The sequence below is a fragment of the Centroberyx gerrardi genome, chromosome 13 (genome assembly GCF_048128805.1).
Source record: "Centroberyx gerrardi isolate f3 chromosome 13, fCenGer3.hap1.cur.20231027, whole genome shotgun sequence".
NCBI lineage: Eukaryota > Metazoa > Chordata > Actinopteri > Beryciformes > Berycidae > Centroberyx > Centroberyx gerrardi.
This window is the reverse complement of record NC_136009.1, coordinates 24,162,022-24,182,959: the sequence shown is the minus strand read 5'-3', so window position 1 is coordinate 24,182,959 and position 20,938 is coordinate 24,162,022. Positions and strand designations below refer to the sequence as shown.

At 43.8% G+C, this 20,938-nt stretch overlaps 2 protein-coding genes across 2 annotated transcripts; both read right to left on the bottom strand.

The window, feature by feature from the left end:
* Positions 1 to 4,771: 4,771 nt before the first annotated feature.
* LOC144542152 (uncharacterized) lies at positions 4,772 to 6,856 on the bottom strand. Its single transcript, XM_078287860.1, has 2 exons — positions 6,510 to 6,856; positions 4,772 to 5,961 (listed from the first exon to the last, which is right to left on the bottom strand). The coding sequence occupies exons 1-2, from the start codon at positions 6,790 to 6,792 to the stop codon at positions 4,940 to 4,942; spliced, it is 1,305 nt and encodes a 434-aa protein (XP_078143986.1). The 5' UTR covers positions 6,793 to 6,856; the 3' UTR covers positions 4,772 to 4,939.
* Positions 6,857 to 7,172: 316 nt separating this feature from the next.
* Positions 7,173 to 18,728, bottom strand: arhgap30 (Rho GTPase activating protein 30). Its single transcript, XM_078287809.1, has 13 exons — positions 18,436 to 18,728; positions 17,641 to 17,743; positions 17,354 to 17,498; positions 16,929 to 17,011; positions 16,200 to 16,307; positions 15,313 to 15,431; positions 15,035 to 15,209; positions 14,213 to 14,310; positions 13,652 to 13,723; positions 12,329 to 13,120; positions 11,507 to 11,709; positions 9,832 to 10,517; positions 7,173 to 9,290 (listed from the first exon to the last, which is right to left on the bottom strand). Exons 1-13 carry the CDS (start codon positions 18,521 to 18,523, stop codon positions 7,709 to 7,711), a joined length of 4,254 nt encoding a protein of 1,417 aa, XP_078143935.1. The 5' UTR covers positions 18,524 to 18,728; the 3' UTR covers positions 7,173 to 7,708.
* Positions 18,729 to 20,938: the final 2,210 nt, after the last annotated feature.

Genomic DNA, 20,938 nt, shown 5'->3' with positions numbered 1-20,938 from the left:
GACGGTCGGCAGCTGACCCTCTGCTCTGACCTCGCTGTGCAGGGAAGTGGAAAGAAGAATCTCTTTACCATTTGAGAATCTCTCCACGGACACCAAACACACTAAAGGTGACACCCAGGGATTATTTTCCTCAACTTAATCGATAACATTTTTTTTAAACCTCTATTTATCCAGAGACTGTTGCCTGAGCACACATGCTGTTTTCCAGCAACGCCCTGCTTCACATGCCTATTTAACTATATTTACACCTGAAAGCTGCCAAGTACGACCAGAATATTTTACTGTTGGCCGCTGATCAGCTTCACTGGATCAGTTGAGGATGACGTGTTTTGCTCAGGGTTAGCAACTGTAAGGTAGAGATCCGAACTGGCAACCATGGCAGTTTCTCTAACCTGCGGCACCCGGAGGCTTGGCTGGAATATCATGCAACACAAAAAACTGCAATAATCCCAGTTAGGCTTGGGTGACATCCAAAATATTAATACAGCGATACTGTCCCACCAAAATACTGCGATATACGATAATATCGACATTCGTGGGGTGGGTGTGTTTCCCCCCTTTTTTTGGTATTTTATTTTATTTCTTCTAAATTACATCAAATTTCGAGGCTATAACTAACAATACTTATAATTAATATCCTAGAAATTTTATCTTACTAAGCACAGGAGGAAACAATGGCCATTTGGTGCAATTTGCTCATTCCTGCTATTTCCCAGAAAATGGGCTGATTGATAGATAGATACATAGATACATAGATAGATAGATAAATACTTTATTGATCCCGAAGGAAATTCTGGTGTACAGTAGCTTCCAACGTGTACATTACAGGATAGGAAGGTTGTGATTGTGGAAAAGGGAACCCACTTGAAGTAAAATGACAAGTTTTTCACTACGACTATGATTACTTGTGTTTTTTTACTGTCCTACCACTAGTAGATTATAGGTTTATAAGTTTAAAAGTGGGGCGATATTCATGGGCCGATATTCGATATTGCGCAAAATATCGAGATATGCATGAAATATCGCGATATGTATGAAATATCGCGATATTCTCTATTATCCAATATCGGCCAAAGCCTAATGACACTTACAGATCCTGTGAGTCTTCATATGCTCCTTGAGGCTGCACTTCTGATTGAAGCGTCTCCCGCAGATCTCGCAGCGGTACGGTTTCTCGCCCGTATGAATCAGCTTGTGCCGTTCGAGGTGTCCGGAGCGCTCGAAGCTCTTGCCGCAGTACGGGCAGACGAAGCCTTTCTTAAACATTAACCTCTTCGCGGTCCTCCTCCGCGCGGTGTTGTACGAGTTGCGGTACTGACTGTAACCCAGCAGCCCGCGGCTGAACGGGCTCTGCTGAAACCCGCCGCCGCTGGCGCAAGGGGCAGCCAGGCCGGCGTTCAGAGGAGACTCGGGCAGACATGGCAGCGAGCTCTGGCCTAAATTTAAATAATCCGAGTTGTTAGGCGTCGTCTCGTCGTGCGCTCTGGGTCTCCACTGCTCGCCGTCTCTCTCAAACATAACCAGCTCCTCTCCCAGCTGGTCCGGTCTTCCTCCGGCCTCTTCGCTTCCTTCCTCCTCCGCGGGTTCACATTTCACCTGTACCTCAGGTATGGACAGGCCGTTCTGGTCCTTATCGGCGTGCGCCTTGTCAAGTAAGGTCCTCTCGTCACTGATGCCGCTCTTGCTGTCTGTGGAGAGACAACAGCAAAGTTTTAACACAGCTTATTAGCCTCTACTTTCACGTGGTATTTGGCTAGATTTAAAATAGTAATCACTCGTTTTATAGTTGACTGCTGTTGTGTTGTTTAAGCCTGTCAAAGCAAGTCAAATACTTTAGCATAGATATGACAATGGGTCACTAATCTCAGACTTGCAAGTTATTTTGGCAGTGCTGCTGGTAGGGATTAAAAACAGGACAGACAAAGGAGAATACGAATTGCAGATGTAAAAGGTGAAATTCTGGTTAAACTACTGATCCTCATAAAGCAAGCAACCCCCAAGGTCAGTTATATTTTCAGAAAACACTGATTTATGGTCCCTCCCCCCTGAAAGACCCTATCCTCATAAAACTTGCATCAGTTTGATACTACTTGGTATGCTGTGTTCTATGAATTAACCTCATTAAGATTGATGCCAGCCTAAAAAGGTAAATAAAGTGAGTTTCGGCAGGTTTTGCTGCTCTGTAGGTCTCAACTCAATCTGGTCCCTTACCATCTCTCCCGTGGTTTTCAAGGCGAAGGGACACGGATCTGTCCTGAGCTCCCTGCGCTGCTCTCAACTCGTTGTGCAGAACCTCGATGTTGTTCTTCAGGCTCTTGATCTCATTTTCCCGCTGGCACATTTCCAGCCGTAACACCACCATGCCATCTTCGACAACTTTGCCAATTTCTGCCACGGCAGCTTTGGAGAGGGCATCGATAATGGAGGCAATTTGAGCCCGGAGAGCAACGCTACTCAACATTATAAACCCAGCAGAGATGTGAAGGCTTCAACTTGAAAACGAGAAAGTACACCGACCGTCCTGCGCGCGGCTGTAACTTTGTCGCCCTAACCGAAACAGGCCATTGGTGAAACCGCTGCGTTTAAGTTACAATTGTTGCAAAGTGCAACAATTTAGCAAGCATTTGTTTTAATGTGTGCCGCTTGCCGCTAGCAGCAGCTAATTGGTACAAAAAATAAACAGCCGTTCTCGGTTTACGGATGTGATGACACAGATACCGTAAATACAGGCGAAACGCGCAGCGAATATTGCTTCTCCCACCAGGGGAGCGTATCTATGTTCCCAGGGTCCTATGTTCCCAGGGTCCTAAATTCCCAAGGTCCTATGTTCCCAGGGTCCTATTTTTCCCAGGGTCCTATGTTCCCAGGGTCCTAAATTCCCAAGGTCCTATGTTCCCAGGGTCCTATGTTCCCCAGTTCAATATTCTGTTAACACACATTAACCCTCCTATTGTGTTCAGGTCAAATTTGACCGGTTTCAAGATAAAATATTTCATAAATATTATCCAGTTTTTTTTATTGGAACAAGGCTTCAAAACAGCTATATAAACACAACAAAACCAATGGTTATCATTTTATTTGATTTTGAAGGTCTCTAACCCTAACCCTAACCCTGAGCTCTGGGTAAACATCTACACACAACCAACCTAACCCTAACCCTAGAACTGGGGAACATAGGACCCTTTGTCATGTTCCCATTATGTGCCATATAAATCTGGGGAACATAGGACCCTGGCAACATAGGAATGACTCCGCCACCCCAGGCACTTCCTCTGAAAGGTTAGTTCCCATACACACACACACACACACACACACACACACACACACACACACACTCCAAAGTAAAAGTAAAAGAAGTGCATTTCAAAACTCTCAATAATATCTATCCTTCAAATGATTCTTGAGACTGAAATTTAATGTGGTATTTAAGAGTTGTCTATTTTGCAATGTGGAAACAGAGACAACAGAACATCTAACTTTTTTTTTTCAATGTAATGTAAAACCTTAAATTCAGATTATTATTATTTATGGAGGACAAAAACCTTAGTCCAGTATGAACTAACTTGATGCCCTTGAATTGTATTTTTCATTTATTAGATTATTTTCTTATTTTATATCTAATTTGTATTGTATTGATTGGGTTTAGGGGGCAAGGGGGCCCAGAATTTGGAGCGACTCCTCTGATCATATAGATTGTGTACAGTTATCAGTGATTACTTTTTACTACATATGAAAATGGAACACTAGGAGATGAAAGTCTTAAATTATGGAAAATCTAACTGGAGGGAGGTTCACTTGGTCAATCTTCTCAGTTGATCACTACAGCACCTCCTTGAGGCCAATATGTAATTTTGTCAATGTGAGATTCCTGGCAAGACATACGTAATTTCCCCAACTTTTGTCAAAGTCAGCACTAGAGTTTCTGAGATATGGGGTGTGAAGACAAACACACAGATGGAAAGAGAGAGACAGTATCCCATTTCAAAACAATTCAAAAGCAAAAACTACATGTTAAATATATTGCAAAAGATGGCCCAGTACCTACCTATCTCTATCTCTCTCTCTCTCACACACACACACACACACACACACACAGATGGAAAAGGCTCATGCAGTGATTTGATTTCAATAACCTTTGATATCTGGAAATTCCTGCAAAAATTGTTTCTTTCAGTCGTCAGACACCAAGCACTTTTTGTGTAACTGATTAAAAATCATCTGGTTCATGTACAGACAAACTGTTTCATAACACTATGATTATCCTGGAGGCCATTTTACACAGTGAGGTAAAAATAGAAAACTAGTGCTGTCACATTTAGAGACATCACATCATAACACGTGAATGTGAATGGCTTTTTGGAACCAAAATCTACAGTTTTTTTGTTTTTATGTCTCATCTGTTACTAGTGAAGTTCAAAGGAGAAAATGCACTACGTACCGCTTAGATCAATGCTTGATCCTCTCTCATGTACCAATGAAAATATTTTGAAATGGGGTATAGCATGTCTAAATTGAATTAGCTTAAATTTCTTAATTTGAAGTCATATTCAGTTGATTTTAGAGTGATTTCTACACCATTTGACAGCGTGTTGGACATCAGTGGAGTCCTTAAAATCTCTGCTTTATGTTGGTGATCCTTTGGTTGCTAGTTTGTTTTTCAGTTTTAAGGATTTAGAATAGCTAGAGCAGAATCATGTTTTTCCTCTACCAGCATCCCTCCCCTCCCCCCTCAAATGGAAGGTAGACATGATCATGGTCGCATTCAATACTTGTTTTATTTGAGAGATGGCCATTCATTGAAAAATCTTCAACTTTAACAAAAAAATGAACCCATTAAGCAATACAACGGCAAGATAAACTAATGGCTTGTGCAAAATCTCCAAAGTCTTCCAGCACGTCGCTGAGAACGACGCGCACTCCTGCCGGTAGCGACCGAGCGCTACCTTCCCCTCAGGTGAATCTCCTGGTGTATTTTGAGGTTACCGAGCACCGTGAAGCTCTTGCCGCACTGTCCGCAGCTGTACGGCTTCAGTCCGCTGTGGAAGCGTTCGTGTCGCAGGCAGTTGTCCTGCCTGGAGAACATCTTGCCGCAGATCTTGCAGCTGAAGGGTCTCTCTCCCGTGTGCACGCTCTGGTGCGTCTTCAGCCGGGTCTTCTGGGTGAAAGACTTCCCGCACTCGAGGCATCTGAACGGCTTGAAGGCGCCGTGAGTGGACCTGTGCTCTTCCAGCTGGCACAGGCGGGGGAAGCCCTTGCTGCACATTGAGCAGGTGAACAGTTTTTGATTTGCTCTCCACACATTGAGCGGCCTCTTCGCCTTCAAGCTGTTTCTACTGAGGATGTGATCTTCGGCGTGCGCGGCGTTTGATCCCAAAGCGCCTTGTCTCGATCTCTGCACGTGGGGCGGGGCTAACGAAGGTCCCGCCTGTTGCAACGTAGACTGCAAGCGCTGTTCCTCGTTGACTGCAGGGTGCGAGATGTGTCTGAACTGTTCATTGTGATGGGACTCGGATGTGCTGCTTCCCACACACACCGGTCGCATCTCTAGCTCTACTTTTATCGGTGCACTGAACGAATCATCTGCGATCTTCTCCGCTGCAGTCGATGAAGACTTATAGGAACTTTCTGTGTTACTGTGAGCGGGGTACTGCTCGGTTTGAGGGGAGAAAATCTGTAGGCACTGCTGTATTGCATGCGCCGGTTCGACAGAGGCTTCCTCGAACACGCCACGACCAGGAGGCCAGAGTGGGTTGTCTCGCTCTTCCAGTTCAAAGTACACGTTTTTATCGGTTGTCCCTGTGTTGTCTGTCGTTTCTTGGGTGGCAAGATTGTCTACTGGCTCAGCTTTCACCGCTGACCTCAAGTCCCTGCTGTCTTCTGTCTGGTGTCCAGGCTCACAGAGTGAACTGACGGGCTCTGAGTCCAAAAACATGGCACGTGTTTCCTGATCCTCCTGGTCAGCTGCAAGAAGGAAATTCAGGTACACATTAACACCAACTGAGCAAGAACAGAGGTGTCAATTGGAGCAATATGCCCATTCAATGAACAAAATGAACCAGCCCACCAAACTCCATTCAAAACTGGCTTTTTAGTTAATTGATTATTGGCAAAGGTAGCATACCTGGTAGAACATGACATAAGACATTTTCTAAATACTTCGGATTCACTCTTTAATTTGGCATAAATTCAATCCACTAAGAAGCATTTACTATAGGAAAAGTTCAATTGGTTCGACTGTTATTCCCACATTCTGCTTCCAGGGCAGTAGCGAGCAGTGGGGATCCATTTTAAAAGTTGAGATTTTATTGAATTAAGCGCTGTAATGGTGACTCATTTAACGTTATATGCCGAATTTAGCAGAAGATCCTAACGATTCATAAAAGGTCACAAGTTCTGTTCTATCACGTTTGCAACTCAGCCGATAAGCAAGATAACATTTAATTTCCAGATTTCTTAATGGGGTTCGGCGTAAAGAGGAACGGAACGTATCGGTGGTAAACGCTTCTCACCTCTGTGTGAGACTTGAGTCCCGGCCGCTGCCTGCTCTTGTTTCTCCCCGGTAACCCGTGCTGTGGCCGCTTCGGCTGCTACTTCCTGCGCTTTGCAGAGTTCAACCTCCATCAGCTGCAAACTTCTTTTGAGTTCCTGTATCTCGCTGTCTCTCCGACACATCTCCAGTCTGAAAACGACAGTCCCGTCGTCCATAAGCTTGGTTATTTCGGCGACCGCTGCCTTTGCCAGGACGTCCATTATTGCTGCGACCTGCGTACCGAAAGAGGAAGAGAAAGACATCCTGCCGACTGAAACCTTTGTGGAAACAATTTTTTACCTCGGCCGTACACCACCCAGGGTTTCGAGTGACACCTCCTAGCCAGCCGCTTTATTTTGTTTTACGTCCGGGAAAATGGAGGGCGGAAGTGATTTAGGAGAAGACCGCCGTAATTCTACTAATAGACGTGAAGGAGGAGGGGAAAAAAACACCAGCAAACACCATCCTTTGTAAATTCACTTTATTCACAGAAACCAAAAAATGGTTAATTTGGAAAGATATTCAACATAAATGATACATTCCATTTAACATCCCTGCTCTTTCAAATGCATTATAATATATAGGCTATATTATCAGATGAATAGTATTTTGTGAGCTTGAAATTGTAAGGTTCTATCTCAGCTTTGTTTTTAAATCAAAATTGAGTTATCCATAATATATTTCTGATCTTTGTGCTTGTGTGGTGTCATTATTATTTTTCATATATTTACGAATCTTTTGGGGTTAAATATTTAAAAAGATAAATAGTAGCCTACATCACAGTTTTGCCAGATGGTATGTTTAAATCTTTGATGCTCAGTATGTCAGAGCTGCACTCCACCCAGATACAACCTTATCATTTCAAGCTCTCGGTTTGTTTACTTTCAGTTCCTGAGGTTTTTCTTAAATGAACAGCTCGCAACTAAATTATTAGATTGCCTATGTGATGTTAGTTGCCTGACAGGTCATCAAGTCTGTGCATGACACACAAACACCTACACTTCTCGGTAGCATTAGGGTAGAAAATACTGTAGTTGTAAATGCAAATTATATTTTAAAAAAGATCCTAAATCAGTAAGGCAACACTTCAGTAAAAATACAGCTTTTATGCTACATGTAGAAAAACTGTATTTTGCACAGTTTCTGTTTAATTCAATATACAGACGGACGAAACACCCTTCACTGTACTTCATATCCCCAATCCCTCTGTCTCTCCCTCTCCTTCTCGCTCTCCTTCTCCCTCCCTCGCCTCATGGTCGCTATGGCGACGGCCTCGTCGAAACACATGCTGAGGGGACTGTTTCTACTCGACTCCCTCGTCCCGCCCTCGTCCCCGTCCCTCCTCCTCTCCCTGAGCGCCTGCCTCTCCTTCCTCCCTCTGCTCTCGTCTTCCCCCTCGCCGTCTTTTCCCTGTTCCGCCGCGCAGGATTTCTCCCGTTCCGCTTCTGTCACCGCTTTCGCCGAGTTTTCCCTCTCCCTCTCCCTCTGCTGCTGCTGCTGCTGTCGGAGGCTGAGCGCGGTGAGTCGGCAGTGCTGCGGCTTGGGCGGCACCACCGGCACCGATTTCACTTGGTACACTTTAGAGGCGGCCTGCTTGGAGATCACCAGCTTTCTGCCCACTCCTGCCTCAGATCCTCGGCTGCTGTCGCTCCCCTCGCTCTTGCCCTCCTTCGACTCTTTGACGTCGGACTTCACCTCCTTCGGCTGTTCCTCCTTTCCGTCTACGCCTGGCGGTGTCGGAGGTCGCTCCTCGGCTCTCTCCTTGCCTTCGTTCTCTTGTCCTTGCTCTTTTGAATCTCCTTCCTCATTCTTCTCTTCACGCTTCTCTTGGATTTCTCTATCTCCTTCCTCATTCCCGTCATCTGACTCACTTCTCTTTGGCAAATTAATCCCTTGTTTCTCGAAATCTTGCTGCGTCTCTGGGTTCTTGTCGTCTTCTTCGATGAACAAAGTCTCCATCTGTGTTGCCGCGACTTCTGTTTTAACTTCTGTCTTGATGATGGCTCCTTCCTCTTCCTCCTGCCTCATCATCCCCTCTTCCGAAACGTTTGTCTCTTCGCTAAGATCACCCGCCTTTTCCATCTCTATCTGCTCATCTTCCTCCTTAACTTTGACCGCATCTCCTGTCATACCTCTATCTTCTCTCCATTCTTTCGTCTCAGCATTCCTACTTTCCTCGCCTTCTATGATTGCACATACGACTTCTTCAAACTCGTCCCAGATTTCGCAGCCCGTCCCACAAAGTGCATCACCCTGCTCTTCATCGGGTATCCCTTCGCCTTCCTTGTTCTCTTCACTTTCTTTTATTTCCGCGGCCTCCCCTTTTCCTCCAAATCTGTCCTCTACCTCTTCTTCTACCTTACTCTCCTCTCCCTCATCGCTCTCTCCTGCCTTGTCCCCCCTAACACTGGCTTTAGGCTCTTCTGTTGCCCTCACAGATAGTTTTCTGGAAACTTCTGCTGAAATATCAACAGTCTCAGCGCAAGAAACCGCATGACAAGTTGGAAGCGTAACCAAAACACTGGAATCAGTTTCATACATGGTATCATCAAAGTGGCCTGCAGAGCTTTTACCATTCTCAACCGCTTCCTTCTCGTCTTTGACCCTCATGTCAGCCATATTGACTGTTTCATCACTGTCCTCAGTCTCTGGCAGGGGAAACTCTACACAGCTGGTTGTTTCTGTGTCACCTGGATCATCTTCCACGAAGCCGGCATCAACTGCATGGAGCTCTTCTTCTTCTTCTTCTGCTGCCGCTGTGCTGTGGATGGACGACAGATGAAGACAGTTTAGAGGTCTATAAACTAGGCATGAAGAACAAGAACAAGTTATCCCGCTTTTCAGATGATCGGTTGACTTTCTTTGTCGTTCCTAAAACTGCATCTCAATGTGCTGATTTAGACGAAGATTCAGTGAACAAAACCCCTTGATTCATTTTTGCGTGTGGCGTTTGTTTCTGTTATCCGGTTTGAGAGGAAATGAAATTTCATGATTTATTGCTCTTTATATACTGAGCTGAGAAATGTACTGTATAGCAAAACGAGTTCCACTTTTGCAATTTTTTTGTGGTTAAGTGATTATGAAAGACTCAAAATATGCTTCAGACAAGGTGAATTCTTTGTTGCACGCTTTATTAAGTAAAGTCTAGGATTGACAGCAAAGCACTTGTTTGCCTGAGTTTGTTTAGTAATATGTTTGTTATAAACACATATTGCAATGTGACGTATGGATATGTAATGCAACCCATGTGAGCTGGGCACCTAAAATCAATAAAAATCAATCAACCAATCAGTCAATCTTACCTTTGTGTTTGCATATTTCTTTCTATTTGGTCTTCTTCCTGGTCAGCTTTATCTTCCTCTTCCTCCTTCTTCTCCAGTCCCTCTTCATCTTTCCCTTCTCCCTGCTCCTGATTTCTTATAGGTGGTTCTTTACATACAGAAAGTTCAGCGTCCAATGGCTCAAGCTCTGTGCCCTCAGAGCTCTGTGATTGGCCAACAGGAACTCTACCAACAGTGTGATTGTAAGATAGGGAAGGGGAGAAGACTTTGCCCGCATCAATGACTGGACCATGCCAGGTCAGATTGTGGAAACTGTAATTAGGCGGAAGGCTTTGACAGAACATTCCCTCGTCATCCTCATCACTGTAATCATCATCATCATCATCATCATCATCATCGTTGTCATCACCCACAACGTCTTCTTCAGAGAAAAACTGGGCTGGGAGGAAGGGCGGGGTCATGTAAGGCAAACTGAGGGATTTCACGTGTCGTCCGTGTGCATCGGCGCTGAGCGGCCTGTGTGAGTTTAACTGGGTCTGACTGTGTGTGTCTGGCTGCAGGTGTGTGTGTGTGTGTGTGTGTGTGTGTGGGCTCGGAGGCGGCTGCAGCTGCGGAGCGTCCTGTGGAAGAGGGGAAGGCCTGTGCTGCTCCATGTCTTCATACTCATCGTCCTCGAAACCGGGCGGCTCCACAGAGAACTCATTTATCTGAGAGGGAGAAGGTGGAAAGGAGAGAGAGAGAGAGAGAGAGAGAGAGAGAGAGAGAAAAGTGTGAAAGCAACTCAGATCTGGGTTCAGTAGTATTTGCAAATACCACAAATTGAAGTTTCAACTTTTCCCTGATGATGCGGTGAAGCGTGAACCAATTAGAGAAGACTGAAGGTAGGCTAGAGTAGTTGTATTTACTTTATTATTATTTATTTGAGCTATTTCAATTAACAAGAATGATTATTTGCTAAATAATAATAAACACTTTTCCGGTCTGTTGGTGACAGTGTAGCTTGGTACACCGGACCGTTTTGTAGCTGTTGTAGCCCGTAGTCTTGTGTGTAACACACCGTCAGTCCTGGTTCTTGGGACACAGAACCCTGCTGGTTCTCATTCTAACCATCTAATCAGGGACTGATTTACACCTAGGGATGCAGAGTAAATGCAACTAACTACCTGGTGTGATAGAAAACTAGCAGAAAACCACTTTTTTTTCTACAGACTACCATGATGGGCGGAGTCTGCCACATCAGGATAATTCAGATAGTCTCAGATAAGTTGTCAATCACTTAAATGACAGAAAAGTGTATTAACTTTCAAATGGGTTGCGCTTTCTGGAACTCATGGTATTGTCCTATGCTGCAAATCCTGCCATCTTGCACTCCAGGGAGCATAAATCAAATGAAAAATGATCTTAGATCCTGAAAAGATACATATATTTTGGAAATACAAAGAAAACAGCCTTGTCTTCAGATTGCCCACCATGCGTTTTTGACATTATCCAATGGGCTTTCTAAGGGTTTCATCAGCCCAAGAGGTCGGAGAATTTTTTCAACCTACAGTGGACCATGTAATCCTTGAAGTCAAGTGAAAACATGAAAGTTGAGAGGTTTTCACATGACACCAGCAAATACAGCTCGACCCACATCTGAATGTAGTACACAGACAAATCAGCACACGCAGACACGTACGGACACACAGACACACACCTGCATGGAGACGCTGCAGTCCATATGGTCCAGGAAGTCAAAGTTATCCTGAACGTATCCAGACATCTCCTGATCGTCCGGATCCACCTCAGTAGAGTTGAGGATATCAGACACATCCGACACACTGCTGGCTCCGCACACACTCGTGTCTGACAGGGGGGAATCTGGAACAGCTGCTGCAACGGGCTCTGCACCTTTCATTTCTGTGACCGAAAGAGAGGCTGGGCTTAGAGTTTACCTTACGTTACATCCAGAGTGACAACAAGACAGCGCAACGTTAGAACAGGATTCCTAGATTGCAAAATAAAAAGAAATCAATGATAAGGAGTGTAATGATCTACGGCAGAGTATTAGGGCCATTGTAGGTGAATTTATTTGTTTTTACCACAGCCAGGGGGAGGGGGGTATAATTTTCTGAGAAAAAACTCAGAAATTCGGAGATTAAACTCAGAAATTTGCGTTAAAAGAACTCAGAATTTCAGTTTTTTTTTCACAAATTTCTGAGTTTTTTCTCGTAAATGAGGTTTGCACTGATGTCAGTCTCTGTTTGTGTTAGTGTCAGTTAGGACCTTATTTCCTTTAGCGACAGTTATCCAATCAGTGTTTGTGGTTGTATTTAAAGTAAAGGTGATCATGTTTATGAAATAAGGCTCTGGTTCAGTGGTCTAAGGCGTGTACCATGTAAATGCAATGTCATGTCATGTATGTCATCCCCTAGTCTTTTACTAGTCTTCTACATTGTACTGTCTAATAAAGGTGAAAATGCCCCCAAAATAATCTTTAAAAAAAAGGTGATCATGTTTACGAAATAAGTGAAATTACCCATGTATAGGTCACTGTCGTCACCGTTTTCATCATCATCTTCCTCCGTGTTGGAATTCAGGTGTTTGGCACCTTGCTCTCCACCCTCGCCTCCGCCTCCCGCTGCAGGCTCCGGCTTCAGTCGACGCTCTTCTCCCGCCGCTGCCTCTTCCTCTTCCTCCTTCTCCTCCTTCTCCTCCTCTTTTGCTCCTTCAGCCGTTTCCTCCACTGCTGTACTCCCTTTCCCTTCCTCTAACTCCTCGTCTTTCACACTCCTTCCATCATATTTGTCCTCTTTCGCATCCTCCGCCGCGACGACCCTTCCGCCTTTCTCCTTCCTTTCCGTTTCTCTTCCATCCTTCCGCTCCACCCTCTCTCCTCCCTCCTTCGCTCCTTCCACCTTGTCCCCTCCGTTCTTATTCCTCCTACAGTGGATCACCCTGTCCCCCCCGCCCCCTTGCAGCACCCCAAGCGCCAGGTTGGAGGTGATATGCAGGGGCACGGTGACCAGGTGAGGCCCGGTGATGTGCATGGCGGCCCGCCGGCCCACTTTGGTGGAGAGTCCCGGGGATCTGGACGGGTGCGACTGGCCCTCGCCGCCCGTGGCCCCTAACCCGTCGGGGTCCAGGGTGTTGTAGGTGCCCTGGGTGCCCCCGCCCCCGCTGACCACCCCCGTACCCCGGCGGTAGGTCACGGCGTATCCGCTGCTGGCAGACGCCCCGGCCTCGGCGCCAGGTTGGGGAGAGGGAACGGCGAGGGGAGAGATGTGGGTTGATGGAGGGCGCTGGGAAGGGTGGGCCTTGTGTCTGGAACCTGGAGTATAAAAGACGGGTAAGACCTGGGCCAAATAGACTCAGCTTTTCCAACAGTTCAATCTGAGCAAAAGTATGAATGTGAATCTGCATCCTAACAAACAAAATCTATACCAGAGATTTTATTTGGAAATAATTTTCAGCCTTTGTTTTAGGCTGCTTGGTGTACCAGGTGGGTGGGGTTTACCTCATGGGACAATCACAGCAAAGTATTTTAAATTTTGAATATGCTTTCCAGTGATTGACAACCTATCTGACACTATCTGAATTGTTTTGATGTTGCAAACTCCACCCATCTGGTTCTCCCAGCAGGTTAAAACTAAACATCTAATGGACATTTCTGTTCAGTCTGTAGATTCACATTCACATTTTATCTCAGATTCTGATCCTTGTGAATAATCGGTGGATTCTTTAATAGAGGTAATACAGTATTTATGGCATTCATCTGTCTGTCATTCTGCAGTAGTCAGAGTGTTTGCTTTATTGGGAAAGCTATTTTAGAGGAAGCCATCAAGAGAAAGATGAGTATTACCTTCGTTTGGAAAGGCCGGGCTGCTGAGGGAGTCCATGCTTCTCGCTGGTCTCAGAGCCGGCCGGTCTTTCTCTGAAACAAAAACAAAATATTTAAAATCTAACAGTGGAGTGAGGGTGGAGGAACTGAGTACAACTTCAAACCTGCGGTCAGAGATCCTTTGTGGCAAAGCGGAAAGCCCCAACGTCATAATTTTCACCAAAAGTTGGTTATGAATCTAAGACTCATCTTAACCCTAAGAGAACCCTAATAGAGATGGAAAAGGAGTTTTTGTGATAATCGGTTTTTAACAATATAGTAAATTCTTCCTCTGTTTTTTGGCCAGAAAGTGAGAAATCTTCCCCTCTAGCAAATACATGGATTGGATTGAATTGGATTGGGAGGGTTTGTTGTTTGCTTATGTTAATTGATATAAAATATTATTAAACATATTGAAATAGAAAATACAGAGCAGTGATCAGGAAACATACCACAACTTATTACCAGTAAAGCCATGCAAATTCTTGCAAAAGAGAAATGATCTTGCTAGGAGTGATTAGAGGAACTGAGGCAGTTTCACACCTTTGGCTGAGCTCTTGTTCCTCCGTCGAGGGTCGGGGAACCGGCCTCCGATGTTGAAGATGGACCTCCACTTCCTGCCCTTCAGAGATCCTTTTCTCCTGAAGTGAACAAGACACAGGATCTGATGTATCAATAACTTGTTCTATTAAAAAAACGTGACAGTCTTCATAGAAACCTGCCTTTTATCAATGTTCCTGACCCACGGATTAAAGCTGCGTTTGAGAGTTCTTGGAAAGTCGGAAATTCTGAGTTCCGACTAGGAAAACTGCAGTGGAACGGCCCTTCAAGTAGGAATTTTCAGGTAGGAAACAAGATTTCTCAACCCCCGAGTTTTCCAAGATGCAGTTGTCTGACATCATGTCATTATGGCAGCATATACACTGTAAAGCTACACAGCATTACTTTTTTGTTTGTTTGTTTTTTCAGGTGTCATTCTAGTTTATTAAGATCATATGAATCAATCTCGAGGAACAAGGAAAGTACAGTAGTTTTTATTCTGGTTAGAATCCTCAAAATACAAATTAAGTTCGATTTTCAACATAGCATGAGCTTGAAGTTATCAAAGCGCCTGTGTGGTAAATGGTTAAACATATAAATCTGGAATGTAGAGATACACTTCTATGTCTCTTCACTGGTTTTTCCAAGCTGGACTCCTGGAACAGTAATGGGAATTTTGGATGGGAATGGGAAAGGCTCGTATGTTTGAGACAGAACTACTCTGTTTCAGACACTGTAGACAGATAGATAGACGGATAGATAGATAGATAGATAGATAGATAGATAGATAGATAGATAGATAGATAGATAGATGGGTGTACGTACTTGTCAGTGCCTTCGATGATAGCGTGGTAGGGCCTTATGGGAAGAGGACCGTCTCCTGGACTGATGTTACCAAAGCTGGTGGGAAACTGAGGGGGAACGGACCTGAAAAATGGCTCGTCCTGACTGCACATCGCTGACGGGGATGGGAGGGACTTCCGCCTCTCAAGAGATGCACCTGAATAAGGCAGAAATAGGTGATAGGTATTTGTGTGTGTATGTGTGTGTGTGTGTGTGTGTGTGTGTGTATGTGTGTGTGTGTGTGTATGTGTGTGTGTTACCTTCCTCAGGAAACAGCTGAGGGACGTGTGTGAGGATGAACTCCACCACGATGGACTGGACTCTGACCTCCATGAAGGCTGCTGTACCGTTAAAACCAGACGCCTCAATGTCCTTTGACCTTTTCACACAGAAGAGATCAGTTCACTGTGGTTATTGCTTGATTGATTGATTGATTGATTGATTGGCTAATGATGAATATTGGAAGGAAGAAGGGAAGGAAGAAAGCAAGGAATGGGAATGAATGCTGAAAGGAATGAAGGAAGTGAAGCATGGATGGATGAAGGATAGACGGAAGGAGAAGAGAAGAGTGAGTGAATGAATGAGTGTCGGAAGGAAATTAGGAGGCAGGAAAGGAAGGCCAGAAAGATGGAATGAATGGTTGAATGACTGAATGAATGCCAGAAGGAAGGGAGGGAGGAAGGAACAAATGGATGGATGAATGAAGGAAGAAAAGAAGGGAGGAAGAAAGGAGGATAGAAGGGACAGGATGGATGAATGAATGAATGAAAGAATGAAAATGAATGAATGAATGCATTAATAATCCTGTTGGGCATTATATTTATACAAATCCGTTTAGCACATCTAATAATATTCTAATAATATTCATTATACATTAAACCCATAGTCTCATTAATTAAATGTGTTCATATTTAGAATTTAGAGCTCTTCAGTCATTATATTAGACAAAGTGTAATTAAGGTTTTATCTTGTCACATATCCCTCTGAGACACACACACACACACACACACCCATACACACACACACACACGCTTTCCAAAGGAGAGCAGGTAGCGGTTCAGTGTCTGGCTCAATGGCAATTCAACATGGATGGATAAAAAAAAAAACACATATAACACAGATATCTATGTAAGTGCCATAAGCAAACCTGAGCAGATTGGGCGCCCAGACGATGGCGAGGTTCCTGGCGTGCATGTTGGTCTCTGAGGAGTGAGAGGCCATCCTGACGAGGTGACGCATCAGAAACTCCAGAGTCCTGACAGGAACAAGGGCAGGGAGATTCAAAAAAGACAGTCAAAAAAAAAAAAAAAGCAAAGAGTTTAGTCACACCATGAGATATCCACCATTTGGAAAGAAGTGCACAAATTTAGAACAAATTACATCATTTTTTGCGGAAAGCAGATAACTTTGTCTTTGTCATAATGATAACAGGTTTGCAGATGACATGCCCCTTATTTTTGAGATATTACATGATGAACCTCAGGTAAAGGTTTTTTATAATGAATATATGGCATTTGGGATTACAACTATTCCCACTATTCCCTGCTGAAAAAAGAGGGTATTGTTGTTTAAAAAAAAAAAAATAGGCATTGTTTAATCTCATTACTATTTCACTCCTTAAAAGTTGTTTGTAGGCTTCATTGCACACGCTGTTACAGTATGGATAGATATGAAATAGGAGGAGGTATTGCAGATGTAATTCAACAATGCTGTAATGCTTAATTGACAACCGCAGTGACATACCCACTGTCACCCAATCGTCTTTCCCCTAACATCCAAGCCAGGTTATAGGTACTCACCCTGGTTTGACAGCATGTGAGACAGCTACATCAGATCCTGTGTGTCAGTAAAAAGGCAGTACAGTATGCAACAGTACCTGTAATGTGGCGATGGCAGTTCTTTCAGCACATCTGTGATCTTTACCAGCCTCTCCTCCTCCAGCTGGATGGCCACAGCCTCCTACAGTAACAGGGGAGTGTGTAAGAGGGTTGGAATAAATATGTTAGTACTATTTATCAGTGTTTTATAGTTCTATAGTTCTATAGTCTTTGGATGGAGGATGGAGTTTTGGTTCCATGTTCCTTGTTATGGTCGCAGGTTTGGTCCTAATGCAGTATTCAGACTTCAAATCCCTTATTTACTTTTTCATTGTGGTAAAAAGCATTGTTCTAAACACTGGGACCATACTTGTCTGTGTTTTTGTTGGGGAATTTGACAGTTTCTTGGTTTTTTTCCATGAATGCAAAGGAGGAAAATGGTATTTCTGTGTCTGTTTCTTCCAATTTGAGAGGAGCTACTCACAGCAAACTTGTCATAGAGCTGGTATGTGAGCAGCGGGTTGGGCAGCTCTCTGAAGTAGGCTTTACACAGCGAGCTGACACAGTGGATGTCCTGCAGGTACAGATCCTTGTTGAGATCTGGACTCCCATCGCTGTCGAACTCACTCCTGGTTGGAGGCAGGAAACAGAAATTCACATGAGAGCATGTCAACGCAACACACACAAACCTTCGAAACCTTTGATGAAGGACATCAACCTGCATACAAAGAGAGACACACAGATGCTGACACACACACACACACAATTTACCTCAGTTTCTGTATGTTGGATGACACCCCTGACAGCCTGTATATTCCATCCACAACTCCATGGTGCTCAACAAACTCACTGCAGCTTCGCAAGACCTGGGGAACTGTGGGAAATGGCTAATGACTGTAATATATAGACTGGATGAGTAGACTCTTCATTGAAATATAGCAGCAAAATCAGCTCTTAACAGTTATGTAATGGCAGAATGGACTCTTATGGGATATATAACAGCAAAAAGGACTCTTTAGAGATATGCAGTAGCAGTATATGACTCCTAACCGATGTGTAACAGTTGAATGGACTTGAATTAAAAACCGTTTAGGCAAGTTCTCCCTTGGCTTCTGTCCACCTGGAGAGTTTCATCGCAAAATGGCATAACCGCCACTTACCACACACAAAATAATTGCTGACAAAAAAGAGTCAACCATCATTGCTGTTATTAGCCATATACCACTCTATCTTGAGCTATTTTTTTTATTTTTTTATTTTAGGGGATTGGAATCATTTGTGTGCATCATTTAACACTTCTTTTTTTCCTAAATGGATGTGTAGTATCTATATGCATTTAATGACATTTCCAAATTATGAATATTTAAGTGTCGGTTGGTTACATAATTTTCTGTTTCAGTTTCATTTTCTTATAAGGTTACTGCTTTTAAACATAGGCAACCGTTTACATGTAGAGAGTACAGTTTTTAGTGTATGTTTTCATGCCTGCCATGAAAAGAAGCCCTTCAGTGACAAGTAAAGTCTATAGAATAGAATAGAATAGAATAGAATAGGCCCTTGACTTACTCTCCTGACTGGAGGCGGTCAGGTGCTCCAGCAGATCACACCCAAACACCTTGTCTTTGTTCCCCACTTTCCTCCGGACTCTCCGCATCTCTTCTTCCCTGCTGCCTCACCTCACATCCAGACCGAGCCGCTCTGTTGGCGAGCGACTGCACCGACTGCGCGTCCGCTGGAGGTGTTGACTGAGCTGCCGCCGTCGCTTAGTGTGAACCTGGCTTTGTGGTCACAGCGCACATATCAGTGATTTGACTGTTTTGTTTCAGTGCATGTTGTTGGGTACAGGTTGTTCCCCTATGCGTTGGTATGCTGAAGTTGTGAGTGTTAGGACATACCTCCACGTGCCTTTCACCCTGCAAAGTCAGAAATGGCAGAAATTTGTCTTCATGCAAACGGCAACTTTGCAACACACACACACTCTCTCTCTCTTGGAAGTTTTTCCTTTATGCACTGAAGGTCTAAAGCTGGAGGTGCAAGGCTGTTACGTCTTGCTAAAATCTGCTTTTGTGTGTCTTCCTGATGTTTGTCCTATATCATTCTGCTAGATTCTGTTGGATCTAGTTAGGCTTATTCTCTGTAAAGTCCTTTGAGACATGCATGTGATAAAGAGGCAACGGCAACTTTGCAACACACACACACACTCTCTCTTGGAAGTTTTTCATTTATGCACTGAAGGTCTAAAGCTGGAGGTGCAAGGCTGTCATGTCTTGCTAAAATCTGCTTTTGTGTGTCTTCCTGATGTTTGTCCTATATCATTCTGCTAGATTCTGTTGGATCTAGTTAGGCTTATTCTCTGTAAAGTCCTTTGAGACATGCATGTGATAAAGAGCTATATAAATAAACTTGAACTTGAGCTCTCCCTGAATCAAACAAACAGCAAATTGCAGTGAATCCGCGGCGTGCATATGTGTCGCTCCACTTCCCCCTGATGCTCTCATTTTATTTTCGAATATCAGGCCACACCCTTTACTCCCTTAGTTCTCGTATTCAGCGGAATAAGCCAATGAATCCTTTTACTCCGGTCACACCGTGTTTTCTCTCTGGGCAGCTGGACACACCTAGACCTCAAACCTCAGCTGGAGCCTGGACACTGTGGCCGGTACAGGCCCGCTCTGCCTCTCCCTCCCTGCCTGCCTGCCTGCCTGTCACGGCCATTGCGGCCCCTTTGCCTGTAGCGGAAGTCAAGCATTCTCCAAGCCTCTGCCAGAAAACATATAGTCACATATTATACAAACTAACCCTCCACCACCTCCATCTCTCTGACACCTGCTTCTACACCTCTTGGTCCGCCGTCCCCCCTTCTCTGCCTAAGTTTAGGGATGACTTTCGAGGTGGAAATGTGAGAAAGAAATTGGTAAAAATAAAAAAAGCGAATACGAATGTTCCTACCTTCACTCAGCACCGGCACACAAGCAGCAGCATAGAAATGGTGACGCAAGAAACCACTAAACTTCCCCTGTTGACTTCCTGAGTGTCTCTCCTCCTTTTGTGCTTTCTCTCTCTGTATGTGGCACACATTATCTCCGCCTCTGCTGATTGAATAGGGAAATCAGTTCAGTGTATCTGTACAGTGAATCTATTTCCCTTATCTACCGTATCTATCTCAGTGTATAGGCCTGTAGGCCAGTGTGTCTGTCAATCTGAGAGCAAGGGAGACAATACTTTTACCTTTAAGACAACTTCAGAACTAAACAAATGTGTTTGGCTCATTTCTTTTGACTGTGTCAGTTGGAGCTCCATGCTACTTAACAGGTTCTACTCATCTCCACCAGTTGCCATGAAGAACCACAAAGCATATCGCAACCTGGGTGGAAAGTACTAAAATGTCCTACTCAAGTCGAATTTGCTGATATTTTGCTAAAGTAGAAGTAAAAGTACTTGTGTAAAAATCTACTTAAGTAAAAGTAAAAAGTAGCTCATTTAAAATGTACTCAGAGTAAAAGAATTTTGTTAGATGTGATATTTCCCATGCAATTCTAAAAGGCTGAGAGTTAACAGTTAATATAGATCAGTGTTACATGTAAGGAACACTTCTTAATCTAATTAGACATGAATCTGCATCACATTAATCTAATTTTTCATGTGGAGAGGGACTATATGTTGGCAATAGGAGGCTTAACTGCAGGTGCATCAAATTACCTGGTTAATAACAATGTGAATGTATCATCAGAATATGCAAAAAGACAATATTTAAATAATAGCATATATAATCTACAACAATTATTATAATTATTGTTATATATAATGCTCATATAGATGAAAGATTATATGGCAGATGCTATAACTCTTGACTGTACTTGAATTGTGATATTTTGTGGTACTTTGTGGCAGTTTGTGACAATCCCTAATTAACTGCAGGAGATTTCAGTTGCTATGATACATCAGCAAATCAAGCTGTTATAACGAACTACTATTCTACAAACAGTTGAGGGAATAATGAAAATGAGGGATGCAAAAGTGACATAGATATAGGGAATAATAATTACTGGAATGCTTGGTATTTATCTGA